The sequence below is a fragment of the Gavia stellata genome, chromosome 1 (assembly GCF_030936135.1).
Source record: "Gavia stellata isolate bGavSte3 chromosome 1, bGavSte3.hap2, whole genome shotgun sequence".
Lineage (NCBI taxonomy): Eukaryota > Metazoa > Chordata > Aves > Gaviiformes > Gaviidae > Gavia > Gavia stellata.
Window position 1 is genome coordinate 32,417,650 of NC_082594.1, and position 16,235 is coordinate 32,433,884.

Here is a 16,235-nt window from a genome sequence, read left to right on the forward strand (position 1 = left end):
ACTGCAATCTCTAATAGGTATCATGGGTCAGTAATCATTCATTTGTTATAGTGCCTCTCACCCAGAGGACGGAGATGAAAATTTCTCCTCCTAATGGCAAGAGCTGTAAATTAGTTTTATTTCTAGAGGCCTGAAAATTAGGATGACCAGCCCTTAGCTGGGAAGAAAATGTGTCAGCTCAAGGGATTTTCTGCATTAGGCAAATAGGCAGCTCATAATCACCCATTAAACAGCCACAGCGGCTGTCTCCTGACACCCTTTGCTACTCCAAGTTGTGACTCTCGTGCTGCACTGAACACAGTGAAACGTTCCAAGTCTGATGTCCAATTCTGGGCCAGTGGCCTCAGCTCCACTTCTAGCCATGGAAGAGAAGTGAACATCTCCTGTAGGTGCTGAACGGTAGTTTCATCTTTCCCTGAAGATGGAGATGTTCAAGATAGGGATGATGAATTGCTCTGTGGAAGTACATCTTATCTCCATTATTAAGGGAGCTTCAGGTGAGTAGCTCAGATTTGAACATGTCTGTCTTTTAGACATACACATTTAGGTGAGACAAATCCCCTCCAAAATTTATCTGGTTGTTTGTCACAGGTATTTCTTCTGCTAAGTAGTGCTATCCTTCTCCTTGAAGGCTTTGCAAGCCCCATGGGTCTGAAAGATGTTATTCCGAGTTAGCATGGACTTTCTGCGGATTTGGAAATTGCGGGGTGAGCCATCACTGCATGCTCAGAGGGTGGAAAGGAGGGAGATGAAGGGTTTTAAAGTCAGATAGAAGCTATGTTGATAGGAGCATGAAGCTGCCTAACAGCCTTCACTGAGCAAGTAGCTGCCTGTGAAGTCTCAGAAACACTTGAGCGGCTCCTCCTGGAAGTGTGGGTATCTCTCTTGCAGTAGCTACACACAGGATTCATGCCTTTGGCCTGACAGGCTGCACAAAACATTCCTGCTTGTTAAGCCTGGTCCCAGAGGTCTGCTCAGAGCTCTCCTAGCCCTATACAAAACCAGAAGTGGATGTAATGCCCATCCCAACTGACTCAGGTTGTCACAGGGGCATGCAGTTCCTTGCAGCAAAGCCATGTTGTTCACCCCAGGGTCACATTCTGACAGGGAGCCAGGACTGCAGCCAGGAGCTCAGTGGCCAGAGAAGGCCCTGTGGAGACCTTATTGTGGTCTTTCAATATATAAAGGGGGATTATAAGAAAGATAGAGATTTTTTACCAGGGTCTGTAGTGACAGGAAAAGGGGCAACAGTTTTAAACCAGAAGAGGGTAGATTTAGACAGGACATAAGGAAGAAATTTTTTACGATGAGGATGGTGAGACACTGGCACAGGTTGCCCAGAGAAGTTGGGGATGCCCCATTATTGGAAGTGTTCACAGTCAGTTTAGATGGGACATTGAGCAACCTGATCTAGTGACAGATGCCTCTGCCCATGGCAGGGATGTTGGACTAGATGATCTTTGAAGGTTCCTTCCAACCCAACCATTCTGTGATTCTGTGATTCTACAATCCCTCTTGCTTGTAGCACATGAGGTCAGAGCAGAGGTGCCAGCAGACTAGGGTATACCAGGGGATTCCGTCCCCAGAAGGGCCATGCTGCAGGAGGGGCAGTGTGGAGACTCACTTGACCTCTCCTCCTCTTCTTTGTCTCAGATCTGAGGCATTTTGACAGGGCAGGCTGGGGAAAAAATGAACGCTGTTGTTCTCTGTGCTCCACTCCTTCTGCAGGCAGAGCAATGCAAACTTGGGGGCCGTCAATACAGTACTTTTCCATAACCATGACTGTTAAATTAAAAGGGTTTTTGTTGGTTTTTTTCTTCAACAAAACCCTTTAAACTTTCACTCTATTAATAGAGATAATTTTCTTGCTGTAGGTGGAACATTGTCTTCTCTGGCTAAGCTGAACCTCCCTTTCTGTTCTTTCTTTCCACCTGCATCCTCCCCGTGTGAAGATAACTTCCAAAAGAACTATTCTTTGAGAATTTGAGGGGGAGGAAGAAGAAGGAACAGGCTATGATTTGCACAAAATTAAAAGAAGAAGTATTTGTGACACAAGCCAAATGTTCCCACAGAAACGTCCCTTTCCTTGCTGCAAAGAATATATCAATGAAGCAGCAGCATACATTACACAAACTAAATAAATTTCTGCAGACTTGCAGTTTGTTTTTCATGCCCAAAGCTAATGGCTCGCATTGGTTTTCTGGATTGTTTTGCAATTTTCCCCTTTCTTAAGACTGACTGCAGAAACTCAAGCCACTCTTTCAGCTGACAGTGGAATAATGATGAATTTTGGGTTGTCTTGTAACAGGGAGATTTTTTTCATTCAACGCTGCACTCATGTTGCAGGTACTCAGAGCAAGGGCAAGCTGAAAGCTCAGGACTAGGTCCCTAGTGAAGAAGGGGCAGGGACGTGTAGGGGAAAGGAGAGTTACTGTGAGCCCAGCACAATCTGTTTTCCCCTCTTCTCTTCCTAACGCTCCTGAAACCTGAGCGTGACCTCCACCACACCAGGCCATTTGGATGGCTTTGAGGTGCCCATCGCTTGCCGCTACCAGTGGTGCTTCAGCAGGCAGGAGGGAGACATGATTTTAAGCCACTCTTGCATTTCCACAGCCACAGTTCTCAGGAGAAAGTCCTAACCAAAATTGAGGAGTATCTTATGGCTGATACGTTGCTCAGTGATTGTTACAGAGATGTAGGCATGGGCACAGCCTATGAGACAGGACAGGGAGCCAGCATCAGCAGCACTGGGTGCCCTGTGCTGCCTCCCTGCTCCACCTACATGGCCCCAGTCCAGGATCTGAACTCAGCTGTGACCTGCCTGGCGTAGGCTTAATTGCTCATTATTCTGTGCCAGTTGCAAGAGCAACATGACACAGACCATAGAGCAAATCCTTATCCAGGAGGTGTGTGTGGATGGGATTGGAGACATGGGTCCCACCAAGAGAGGTTGTGGCCTTGCTCAACCCACCTCAACCCTTCTCTCCTTCCGGCAGACCAGTAATGTTTATGCCATCCTTTGGCACTCCTGGGTTGCATTCCTGAAAGCAGTTAGTAAATTTAAATGTCATATAATTGTGATAGCTGGAGGTTGCCTGATGGAAGGGAAGGATTTCGATTGTCTCAGGGTGGATTTGGTCTAATTATCTCAGATGACACCAGCAAATCTGCTCCTCTTGGAGACATGCTGTTACTGTAGTAACTTGTAAATGAGTATCAGATGATGAGTTATTAGAGCCAGTCTGAGCTGGAAAGTTTATGAGCACAGTGGGCAAGTGGACAATAATTTCTTTTTTTTTTTTTCTTTTCCATATTAATTTCTTCCTCAGTGTGAATGTAAAACACAAAATCAACAGGTCAGATATAGGGTTTTTGTGAACTCTGCCTCCCCTATCAGACAGAACAGATGCAGCCTGGAACTACTTTATCGCTTTGCTTTTAATTAAAGCCTATAAGGCTTTTGCACTTTGTTAACAGGCTTTATACAAAATACAAAGTGGATAAAGGATGAAGTGAATCTTCAGATAATTCTACATTTTGGATTATCTCTTTTTACATATGCAGGCCGTTCACTACATCACCTAGAGCCACAACCAGCATTGCCTCATGAGCGATCTGGTGATAAACAGTGGTTACACACTGCCCTTCTGGAGCAAGAGCTGACAGCGTGTGCCTTGGTTTCCAATACTTTCCCTGTGTGGCCAAAGGGGATGGTATTTAGAGGCATCACCCCTGCTTAAACAAGGTATAAAATCTTCATCTAGCCCAAGGAGAAGAAGGTAAACTTCTCCATGCTTCAGTGCCTCAGCAGTTGCAATGCAACATCAAATACTCTGTACTATGGTTTGCTGTCACTGCATTGTCCCCAGTCCTAAAATGCAGCAAAGGGAATTCAAGTAGCAAATCAGGTCCTGAGGCCACGTCTCACTCTCCAGCCTGGCTTCTTCTGTATCCGTAGTGGCTACAGCCCCTCTGCAAAGCTGGGCAGTCTGCCAGGAGGAGGTTCAGGGTCCCCCAGAATCGAAATGGAGTGGGAAATGATCAGATTATCTCTAAACTACCGGCAGAGGAGGAAGCCCACGTTTCTGACCTGCAGCTGCCCACCCTTTCCACCTCTGTTGCTGATGGCAGCTGTAACTCAGGATCCGGGCTCTGGATTTGTCCCCAGTAGCCATCTGCACTTCAGGGAAGCTCCCCATGGTGGAGGCAGAGTCTGTCTTCACTCCCTCCACGGTTACGACGGGGACACTGGCTCCTGCACAACCCAAACAGCCTCAGTTCAGCTCCTTGCTTCAGTGCCTCTGCAAAGGGCTTAAATGGTACTGGCAAGAGCACCCTTGTGGGCTTCTCCTTGAGGAACAGGAGCAGTTCATTGTCTTCTATTGTTCCCCTTAGTTTCAAAAGCCCTTCAACATTCCCAGGAAGCCAGTGTTTCTGTCAGGGGGTCCCAAACCCAGGTTACGGAGAGCAGAAAGGCAACGTGGGTGAGGGTAGTGAGCATGGGTGCAGGATAAACCTGCACTGAGCAAGGATTCTCCGGACACTACAAGTGTATCTGGTCCTATGTGTTCCCACAGTCATGGTCTCATACTATCTTTAGTCAAAGCCAGGATGCCTTTTTTCTATTGTTACAGAGCTTAAAGCTAAGATTCATCCTTGGTTAAGCCCTTGGAGCAGGCACAGGGCAATTACCCCAGAGCAGGTGATGTAGATCAACTTGCCAACCTGCCAGACCTCCACAGGTCCAGATGCTTCCATTTCATCTATTTCATCTCCATGCTTTTCATTTCTTTTGGCTAGCAAATAACTGTGCCAGATGCTCCACCGGATTTGCCCGTGTGCATGGTTTTGCTTCTATCTACTCAATGTATTTTATTCCTCAAGAAAGCACAGAAAGTGATCTCAGGTTAGCCACAGAGTAAGATGCAGCAAACACAGCAGCTAAACCAGGATCATTTGTCTCGGTGTCCATGACCCACTGCAAGTTTCAGTGTGCTCCCACATGGGCTGGGAATGTGGTTTTAAATCAATTTTGGTTTTAAAGCAGTAGAGCTGGAGAGCATGACATTGCTCCACCCTGCCAATGTCTATGCCTAGATCTCTCTCAGAAAGCATCTACGAGACTGAAATGCTTTAGTATGGATCCTGTTTATATTTAATTATAATTACATTGTTTTCAATATATTGAAGAATGTCAAGTTTCTTCATATTTTTTGCTTGCACTTCAAGACTGCATGACAGTTTATGTTGAAAACCCTGATTTTTGAAAAGCAAGCAAGGAGTTTTAATTTGAGAATAATGTCTTTCTTCCATCTGGGATAGATTTAAAATGCTGTAACATATTTTTGCTACATCTACCACAAAAACAAATTACTTTTTTTCCAAAATACCTCTGAAAATATGTGGCTTCATCTAAAATTCAGGGTGCTCTGATACAGAGAAGTGTGGTGCTACAATGCGGACGTGTACTAAAGCGGCATTTTCTCTGCACACTCAGAGGTGTGTAATTAGCATGAGGACAGCCATTAACACATCCCGTGCGCTGTGTCACCAAGTCACGCCTGATTATGTTGCAAAGTGAGATTAGCAAAATGAGCTTGAAGTTGTCCTCTCGCTGCCATTTGATAGTAGGGAAAACAAATCCTTCCACTGCCAAAGCTGCAACTAATATTCAGTACTTAAGAAATTCAGCTGATGCATTCATAATGAACAGGATTTTGTGTAATTAAAATTTTAAATAAATCCCCAACATGAGCCCTGGCTTGGACTTCTTAATTTCAGATATGGAAGTACAGCTTTTGACAAAATAGGTTGAGGGATTTTTTTTTTTCCTTCCTTTTCTTTCATCTGAGAGATTTACAAAATCTCATTAGCATACTAAAAAATATCGGAAGAGAAATTAAATGAAGACCAGGATTAAAAGACACACTAGTTTCTTCATGTCACCTTTATAGTTCTTTTGAGCATCTGTCCCTGTGCGGTGGGTGTAAGTAATGTGGAGGTGGATGTTAGTGGGTGGCAAAACTTTTATGAGACAGAAAGAAGCTGAGAATTAGAAAATTATTGGAGGCAGTTTCCGTACAGATGAGAAGAAGCAATCAGACCCTGAGAAGCCAGAGAAGAGGAGGAGGACAGTAAGAAAACTGAATAAATGGCACATTTCACAGAATCACAGAATCACAGAATCACTACGGTTGGAAAAGACCTGTAAGATCATCAAGTCCAACCATCAACTAACACCACCATGCCCATTATACCATGTCCCACAATGCCTCGTCCACACGTTCCTTGAACACCTCCAGTGAAGGTGACTCCACCACCTCCCTGGGCAGCCTGTTCCAGTGTCTCACCACTCTCTCAGTGAAGACATTTTTCCTAATATCCCGTCTAAACCTCCCCTAGTGCAACTTGACGCCATTTACTCTTGTTCTATCGCTAGTCACTTGGAAGAAGAGACCAACACCCACCTCTCTGCAACCCCCTTTCCGGTAACTGTAGAGAGCGATAAGGTCTCCCCTCAGCCTCCTCTTCTCCAGACTGAACAACCCCAGTTCCCTCAGCCGCTCCTCATAAGACTTGTGCTCCAGACCCCTCACCAGCTTCATTGCCCTTCTCTGGACACCCTCCAGCACCTCAGTGTCCTTCTTGTAGTGAGGGGCCCAAAACTGAACACAGTATTCGAGGTGTGGCCTCAATGGAGGAGATGAGATAAGTGATGGTAGGTTAGCAAGGAGGTCCCGTAGCTGAGAGGAAGACCTCATTGCCTTGGAGAGCTGGACTCCATTCATGCCTCTGCCTGGAAAGCCCTGTGTGATACTGGCCAGTCATTTGCAGCAAGCTGTTCATGGATAGCTTCTAGACAGGCAATCTCTGCTCCCGAGCTGCTCAATCTAAAGCCTTAGACCTGACCTGCAGATAGTTTGATCACTTGTAGCTGCATCTGAGGTTAATGGAGGTTGGATTTTGAAAATATCAAGTGCTCTATGAGGCAATTCTACTATGAAAAATCAGGTGTTGTGTGATATAAGCTGAGCAACAAAATATGGTCAATACACTTGGATCATTAATCTCTCTCTGCCTAAATTCCTTGATCCTAAACTGGGAAATAACACTGCCGTTGTACCTTAGCTCAGCATCATAGGTATCAGCTGACAGATGCCTGTGATGCACAAACAGACACAGCCACAGCAATGAGGCTCATAGAAGAAAAAATACATGATAAAATGAACTCCTAGATACAGTTTTAAAAAAAATATGCAGTCTCAAATTTGGGACTATTTTCACAAGGACAGTAAAAATAAGCTCATAGTCAAAATGCATGGGCTTCCATACCTCCAGTCCCACTCACAGAGAACTTTTTAAAATAAAAAAGGTACGAGAATGGTTTAAGCTGGACAAAACAATGTGGTTTTCCCCACTGCATTTTTTCCCCACTCAGAAACATTTTAAACAGACTTGCAAGTGTTATGAGTCTATATATAAATACATGTGTGTTTGCATAAGTGCATATATAATTTAATATATATTTTAAAGTCAGCCTGAATCAGGTGTTATCCAAGACAGTGCAAGTTTTACAGCATTATACACAATAGGAAACTGGATCTCGGAGTGGGGTCAGACATAGCAGGAGGCAGTGTTAGCATAGGTGGTGGGTTTGTATCAGGGGGTGTGAGCACGGCCTCTCTCAACTCCTGGCTCCCACCGAAGGTCACAGCTGCCGTGAACATGCACAGCTCCTACCAAGTCTCCTGTAATCCAGCCAAGAAATCTGTGGCTGAGGAGGAAAGAGTTTGGATCCACAGAAGGCGCAGATACGGGTTCCCTCTCAGGAGGAGGATTAGGTTGCAGTGTCTCAGGGTGTGCTAAAGCTGGACTGGGGTAGAGAGGGAGCACTCTCTGCTAGTTCAGGCTGGTTGGCATGTCCAATGGCTTTATTTTCATCTCTGCCCTTTTCTGTGTGACCCTGCCCAGAAGCTCTACTGTGATGGCTGTCAGACCACACCATTGACTTCCCCAAGCAAATAGCCCAGCCCATGGGTGAATTAATGAGTGTTTGCAAAGTTGTGTGTGATCACTGGATAAAATGCAGTTGCACAGATGTGATGTATCTGGAAAAGGGTGATTATTCACAGCATCTGCTTTGCTGTCAGAAACCCTTATTGACTGGGCAGCAAACGAGTCCTTGTCCTCACTCCTTGGGATGTTCTCAGCACATGCTGCACTGTTCATGGGCATATAAAAGGCTGATTTTTCACACATTATGTGCATTACTGTAAGTAAAAGTAAGAATGAGGCATCCAGGCTTCCAGTATAACACTGGTGAACACTGGGAAGTGCAGAAAGGTGACATTTAACCTTCACTCTGACGACCTGAGCAGCATTTATTCTTCTACAATGTATTGGTGCTACTCACCCTCCTGTTGCTCTAGATTATCAGGGTCTGGGTCCTCTCCCATGGGGTGGGAAGACTGGATTCAACCCTCCCTCACCCTGAGGGGTTTTCAGCGAGCAAATTCCCCATTTGCAAGTCGGGACTTTAATTGCAAGGCATTTGGCTGGTTAGGGCAGCAGCACCTTTGCTGTCCCATTTGAAGCTGTGCCAACGTGCAGCAGAGAAGCAAGGCTTGAGGGATCGTGGCGTAGCTGGAGCCTGCACCCCACAGGGCTGGGAGCTCAGACAGTAGGGTGCAGTGTGGGTTGCTGCCTCTGTTTCCACTGTTTTTACCATAGTTGACCTAAAGTCTTTGCTAGTTAAAATGCAAAAGGTCCCCCAGAGCCTGAGGAGCAATATCAAAGCCCTCTCTCCTGGGTGGGTGCCTCAGCTTTGCAGCTGCAGACTCAGATATGCTTGTGTCTCCTCTACCTCTTGGAGATCTTGGAGATCTCTACCTCTTGGATCTACCGTTCGACCTTCCCCTGGATTTTCTATCTAGTCACTGGTGACTAGAGGTGTAACGGTGGTAGGGAGACATGGATTTACACCCTTGTGTGAACAGGCATCCATTTCTCTCTCCACAGACTGCGTTGTCTCCAGAGCAGCAGGAGAAGCCCATAGTGGTAAAACTGTCTCCTGACTGAACTAGAGGTGCGCTTCTGCTCCTTGACTAGAAACCAGTAGAACCTCTGTGGGTTTGGGACCAGCCCGAGGATGGGTTAGTCCTGGCTGCATGTAGAGAGTGGTGTCCAGGGGCATGTTCCTTCGGCATGTCTTGGGATGAAATGAATTGTGCTCTGGGGCTCTGCATGGGCTATAAAAGGAGCTGATGTTCTTCAGAGTTAGCCACCTACTCCTCAGATGTCAAAGTTAGAACAGATGAGTCACACCTAGAGCAGTTTGTTGCATTTTTAGCAGAAAGTCTGTAGAAAGGCTAGGGCAGGACCCAGAAGCCCTGTGTCCCAGATCCAAATATAACCCCTTTTTTTTTCCCGTAAGAAAAGCACCGTGTGTTTATAAATTGCTCTTTGCCAAATGACTTGTTCTTAAAGAGAATTACACTGTAATAAACTGCATCATTAAAAAGAAATTTTTCTATGAGTGGCAGAGCCTGGTTTCCTGCGGTTTGGTGTCTCATCGTGGGATTATCTCACGTCTAATGAGGAGAACTCTGGCTGAAGCCTTTTCTCCTGTTCATAAAGATGCTGTCTCATATGGGTCCTCTGGTGCCTGTAATACATTTGGGATCAAACTGCAGTTGTTTAGGTTCTCTTCTGTCTCATAATGTAATATTGCCCATGTGGGAAGCTGTTCCTCCCTGGAGATACAAAAGGGCCATACTTCTCTACCTTGCTGCCTCTTCTGTACCTGTCTAAACCCGTGGTTTAGACAGGTACACTCTTCGCTGGGTAAAAAACTGGCTGGATGGCTGAGCCCAGAGAGTTGTAGTGAATGGGGTGAAATCCAGTTGGCGGCCGGTCACAAGCGGAGTCCCCCAGGGCTCAGTTTTGGAACCGGTCTTGTTTAATGTCTTTATTGATGATCTGGATGAGGGGATAGAGTGCTCCCTCAGCAAGTTTGCAGACGACACCAAGTTGGGTGGGAGTGTTGATCTGCTTGAGGGTAGGAAGGCTCTGCAGAGGGATCTGGACAGTCTGGATGGATGGGCCCAGGCCAATTGTATGAGGTTCAACAAGGCCAAGTGCCGGGTCCTGCACTTGGGCCACAACAACCCCATGCAACGCTACAGGCTTGGGGACGAGTGGCTGGAAAGCTCCCCCGCAGAAAAGGACCTGGGGGGTGTTGATCGACAGCCGGCTGAAGATGAGCCAGCAGTGTGCCCAGGTGGCCAAGAAGGCCAACGGCATCCTGGCCTGTATCAGAAATAGTGTGGCCAGCAGGAGCAGGGAGGTGATCATGCCTCTGTACTCGGCTCTGGTGAGGCCACACCTCGAATCCTGTGTTCAGTTTTGGGCCCCTCACTACAAGAAGGACATTGAGGTGCTGGAGCATGTCCAGAGAAGGGCGACGAAGCTGGTGAGGGGTCTGGAGCACAAGTCTTATGAGGAGCGGCTGAGGTAGCTGGGGTTGTTTAGCCTGGAGAAGAGGAGGCTGAGGGGAGACCTTATTGCTCTCTACAACTACCTGAAAGGGGGTTGCAGAGAGGTGGGTGTTGGTCTCTTCTCCCAAGTGACTAGTGACAGGACTAGAGGAAATGGCCTCAAGTTGTGCCAGGGGAGGTTCAGGCTGGATATTAGGAAAAAGTTTTTTACTGAGAGAGTAGTGAAACATTGGAATAGGCTGCCCAGGGAGGTGGTAGAGTCACCCTCCCTGGAGGTATTCAAGAAGCGTGTGGATGTGGCATTGTGGGATGTAGCTTGATGGACATGGTGCTGTGTGGTGTTGGGTGGGTTGGTTTTTGGTGTGTTGTGGCTTGTTGTTGTTGTGTGGTTGTTTGTGGTTTTTTTTGGGTTTTTTTTTTTTCAGGTTGGACTTGATGATCTTACAGGTCTTTTCCAACCGTAGTGATTCTGTGATTCTGTGATTCTTACAAAACCAGTTGAAAATTAAAGCCTTTGAGACTTCTACCACACAGTTAAAATTTGACTGAAGTTGGCCAACAGGCTAAAAGATAATTGAGAATAATACTGGACTGACACAACAATATAATAAACCTAATTTTATTAGGTAATTGGGCAATAAATGATGGAAAGTAAACAGTGGAGCAGATTAAACATGGAAAAATGTTCATAAATATTTATTCAAGCATTTAAATGCACTCAAGGTGACCATTTTATGCCAATTTTGCATTTCAATTTTAGAGGTTCTATTCACAGCCATATGAAAGACCAACAAGAGCACAGGCATCCCAATAATTACACTCATCTCTCAAAAGTAAAAGTAAAATAATAGTTTGCTGTGAGACTTTTTTTCACAGAGACAGGGAATTTTAAAACGTTTCTTTCAGAATATTGCAAAATTTAGAATTTAGAAACAGGAATGTTGAATAATTCAGAAACCAGATTTTGAAGATTGTTTTCACCTAGTCAGAGAATAAAAATAGAACATGTGGTTTGTGCTGGATTTCCAGAATTTTCAATAAACGTGAACTGAACAAAGTCAGACTGAAAATCCTTTGCTGAAGTGATTCATGGAAATGTTTAAAAAATGTGAGATGTGAAAGGGAATTCTCAATTATTTTCACACATGCACACAAGAATTACAAATGAAGGAAAGAAGAAAGATACAGTGAATAAATTGCTCATCATAATTTATTTTTCCAGTTCCTGAGCCATAGAAATGTGCTTGTCATAAAGTGATTTTTGGAGATACTTCTATTTTCTTACCTTGGATACAGTTTAGATGGATGAGCTACCATTGCTCTCCATACTTATCAAATTAGGAGCATGCATTTCTAAATTCAATTACATCCTCAGTGGAAATGGTTTCTCTGACTCTGGTAATCTTTGGAGAGGAATTATACACAGTCTATAAAGCTTCGCATTTCAAAACCTAATTTTGAATGTTATTCAAGAGGTTAATTTAAGATTCATCTTCCTAAAGAGGAGTTAAATAAAACTGATAGAAGGCTGAAACTTGTCGAGTGGTTGAGAGGTTTATCAGCATGTGAGTATGAGTTCATTAGTTTTAATTAGTATAATCGCTAATGTTGCATTAACAGTTTGGTGAGAGAAAGTAATTGCTCACACCCACTGTATTAGATTGGGAGATTAGAATTCATTTTATGAGGCAATTAGCATTTCAGGGATTTTTTTAAAAGGCTTTTACGATCTGCCATTGCAGTAGCCTCCCTCACCAAAAGAGTTTAAATTAACCATAACTTTCATCCTAATGGGATGCAAAAATTAATGTAGAATTAAGTGTGAACCAGCCTCTCCAGCAATCCCACCATGATAAGCAGGCAGCTAAAGTCACAAAACTCGATTAGTTTATAATGACCTGGTTTATTTCCCAGACAATGATAGTCATTTATCCGACCTCAATCCATTATCTTGTTGGAAAGTTTATATTCTTGAATTTTATACAGCAAAACAAATAAAAAATGAGGAAGGAAAAAGTAGAACAGTAGTATTGAAGTAATAATTCTCCCAAGAAAAAGCTGAAAGGTTCAATAATAGGGCTTAAATAGTCAATTATTCTTCATATCAAATGTCAGAGGAAGAAGAAACATCTCCCTTTGTCATACAGTGTCTTGGGAAGAACCACGCATTACACAGCAGCAGCAATCACAACCCTGCTCTGCCCATCACATCCCTTGGCAGCTACTGAAAAAATGGAAATCCTGAACGGCAATCCTGGTGGTCAAGGAAGCCCTGATCATCTGAGAGTTGGGACAGTTGACCCAAGAGATTGCCTTCCAAAACATCCTGGAAAGCAAAAGTGCAAGTTCTGGGGGGAAAGACTGTATGCAGTAAGGACACTTACTGTCATGTCAAGGCTGTAATGAAAGGCATCACGGTATCCATAGAGAGATGAGGCAACACACCATTTGCAACATGTCTGGCACCTATTATACACGACTATGCATGCCCCTGGTTAAAACAAATCTCTGGTCAAAAATACCTGAATAAAGCCCAAATCTGCTATGACTTGGATGTGGCATGGAAGAGAACAACTATTAGATCTTAGAGCTGTACTGTCATTCCTGTAATTTTGGGTACATATGTTAAAATGAACAGACATGGGGCAGTATGCAGGGAATTACATGAATCTTCCTAAAACATATGTTAAAGCAAAATGTACGTGTGTATATATATGTACTCTTAATTCTTATACTCCTTATAAGCATCTCCAAAGGAGTTCAGGGGGAGACATTGTACTCCTATGTTTAAGCATCCAAAATTTAGGTACAACTAGACAGATTGGATCTCAGCCTTAGTGAGCAGCCGGTGCCGCCTTTAGGAGGTGAATTACTCCAGCTAAGATCTGAATCCGCCACTGGGAAGGGCTGCCTCCTTCTGTTGACTGCAGAGGTAGTCCAAGGAAACCAGGTTTCCCTCTTGGGTGGCTGAAGCAAATGCTTAAAATTGGGAGGATGAATCATGACTGGCATGCCTGTGCCTTTGGGTTTGTCTATGCACAGAGTTATTGCGGAGAGCCATTACTCTTCATGAATAGCATTACATGTGGATACGCTTTTGGTTGAATAAGACTTACTCATTTCTCTTCAACAACATCTGCTTGACAGAGGCAGAGCTGTTTGCTTCCTAGTCCTCATATGGAATCCTTCTGCAAGAGCTGCTGCCTTTTTAGCTAGCTGCCCTATCTTAATCCAAATTTACTTTAGTATAAAAATGCTCTAAATTTGCCATCCATCCACCTTTGAGAGCCATTTAAGATTTATGGAGGTAAGCGCATCAATTAAGCACAAATACATTGACAAAAAAAAAAAAATGAAGGCATCGTATACAATAAACAGTGACTTTTGTTTCACAAATTATGTGTATTATAAAGCATATTGTTTCATGAGAAACGCCTGTATTTGCCAGTGTGTTTCATTAAAGAATAATAAAGCCATACATATTTCATTTCCTTGTTCTGAGCTGCAAGAGCCTTAACTATATAAAATGCCCCATGCTGTCCTTGCTTTGTTGGGCTTTTTTTTCTTTTTAATCAGATTTTTTCCCCCAAACTAATGAAATTGCTCTTTAAACACATACATCACTTTCATTTGAAGTGACTTATCATGGCTCAAACAGTTTCTCTCTTCTCCTGGAGAACAAGGCAACTGCCAGCACCTTTTGCTATGCAGATCCAGGCCTGGCCTGCCCCCATCTCAGCCTGGTTTCAACAGTGCTGAGTTCCTGCTGTTCCCACCAGTGCTGTTTTAGGTGGGGTATTAGGTGGCTGGTGGCTGTGGGGTCTGCACCTTGCATATCTGCACCGGTTCCTGGACCACCTACTGTCACGTGTAATTTCTCTCTTCTCGTAGTATGCACCATCCCGCTGTGCAGCTGCTCAGACATCCACGGAGCAAGGCGTCCTTCCTTCCTGCCATCACCACGAAGCAGTGCATGACCCCCAGCTAGTTTCCTGCACGTGCCCACTCTTCTCCTGCCCATGGGAAGGGCACCTGGAGGTGGTGGTGTCCCACCTGAGGCAGACCCACCGCATCAACATCCTTCAGGGGGCAGAGATTGTCTTCCTGGCCACGGACATGCACCTGCCCGCACCCACGGACTGGATCATCATGCACTCTTGCCTTGGCCACCAGTTTTTGCTGGTTCTCAGGAAGCAGGAGAAGTATGAAGGCCACCCCCAGTTCTTCGCTACGATGATGCTGATCGGCACGCCGACCCAAGCCGACAACTTCACCTACCGGCTCGAGCTCAACAGGAACCAGAGGCGCCTTAAGTGGGAGGCGACCCCAAGGTCGGTACTGGAGTGTGTTGACTCAGTCATTTCGGACGGGGATTGCCTGGTGCTGAACACTTCTCTGGCTCAGCTTTTTTCTGACAACGGAAGCCTAGCAATAGGAATTGCAATAACCACCAGCAAAGTTCACAGCGCTGAAGCTGAAATGTGAGGGGGAAGAGGAAGAAGAGGAGGAGAAGAAACAATGGTGCTCTAGCTGCCTTGTGAGAGCCAGAACTTGCGGATTTTTTCGGGGGGGTCTCAGGTCTTTTATGGTATTTAATACTTGTCCACAGTGGGCATTATGTAAACATCCTGTGGTTACAGTCTCTGTGTAATGTATTTAGCATTTTGTTAATACAATTTTATGAGAAATTTTAAAGAGGCTGATCAATTTATTGTCACCCTCCAGCAACACTGGAAACAACACTTTCTCCTGGAAAGTGCACCCAGGGTGACTCATAGCAACCTTTGGTCTGAGCGTGCTGTGCAAATGTGTTTCTTTCATTGTCAGCCTAACTGCCTGGTATTAATGAGGCCCCTATGCCTGGTAAAAGGTAAAGTATTCCACTAAGCGACAAGAGCACCCGATTTGCAACATTTTGTTCATTAATCACTGATTCAAGAGCAACTTCAGCAGAACTGATGCACTGCAGTGAGTTGAGCTCAAGTGGACTGAACTGCAGCAGGTCTCAGACTATCAGTGTCCCCCCTCCCAACTTCCCTGTGCACTGTGTACTTCACTCCCTGTGATGGGTTTCCATACTAGCAATAGTGATTTAACTCTTACACTGTCATCACAACAAAGCCCCGGTGAGCTCGTAGTTTCAGAGATCCCTTCAGCTTCTGAGGAAGCAATGTTCACCACCCAGACAATGAATGGTTCAGAAGAAAAAGTCACCACCTCCACTGAGCTGGGGCCTGGGAAGCCTCATCCTGCATTAAATCAGGGATGACAGCTAGTGGGTGGTCACTGTGAGCATGTTTAAGTCTCAGTCTTGTACCATGATGGGCAGTGAGCAGCTTGCTAGATGGGCTGGCTCCAGGATGGATATAAGCATAGCCAGCCATCAGGGCATTCACCTTTTTAGCTGCTATTTCCTTAAGCATTCAAAAAGAGATTTTCAGAAAACAGAATATCAGGACAGTCCTAGGTTGTGTACTGATCTTGCGATTGTATTCTGTGCCCCTTAGACCCACAGCGTGTGCTGCTAAATGTTGATTTAAAACAATGCAGCCAGAATATCTGTTTGCAAATTGGCTATGAGATTTGAAATGCTCTCCTTTAGAAATAACCTTAATTTTTTTTCTTCCATACACTTGGGGGGTGGTGATGGTCCCTTTCTTCTGCTGAGGGTGTTTCACAGATGGCAATGGTCACAAGAAGGCATGGGCTTTTCTAAGAGCCTCTCCCTTGGATGGCTCC

At 44.8% G+C, this 16,235-nt stretch overlaps 1 protein-coding gene across 1 annotated transcript in view; it reads left to right on the forward strand.

Annotated features, from left to right (window-relative positions):
- Positions 1-14,981, forward strand: part of SIAH3 (siah E3 ubiquitin protein ligase family member 3) — a 49,202-nt gene extending 34,221 nt beyond the window's left edge. Inside the window, exon 2 of the mRNA XM_059825298.1 lies at positions 14,388-14,981. Within this exon, the coding sequence (XP_059681281.1) occupies positions 14,388-14,981 (594 nt within the window). The remainder of the gene's footprint in view (positions 1-14,387) is intronic.
- Positions 14,982-16,235: the final 1,254 nt, after the last annotated feature.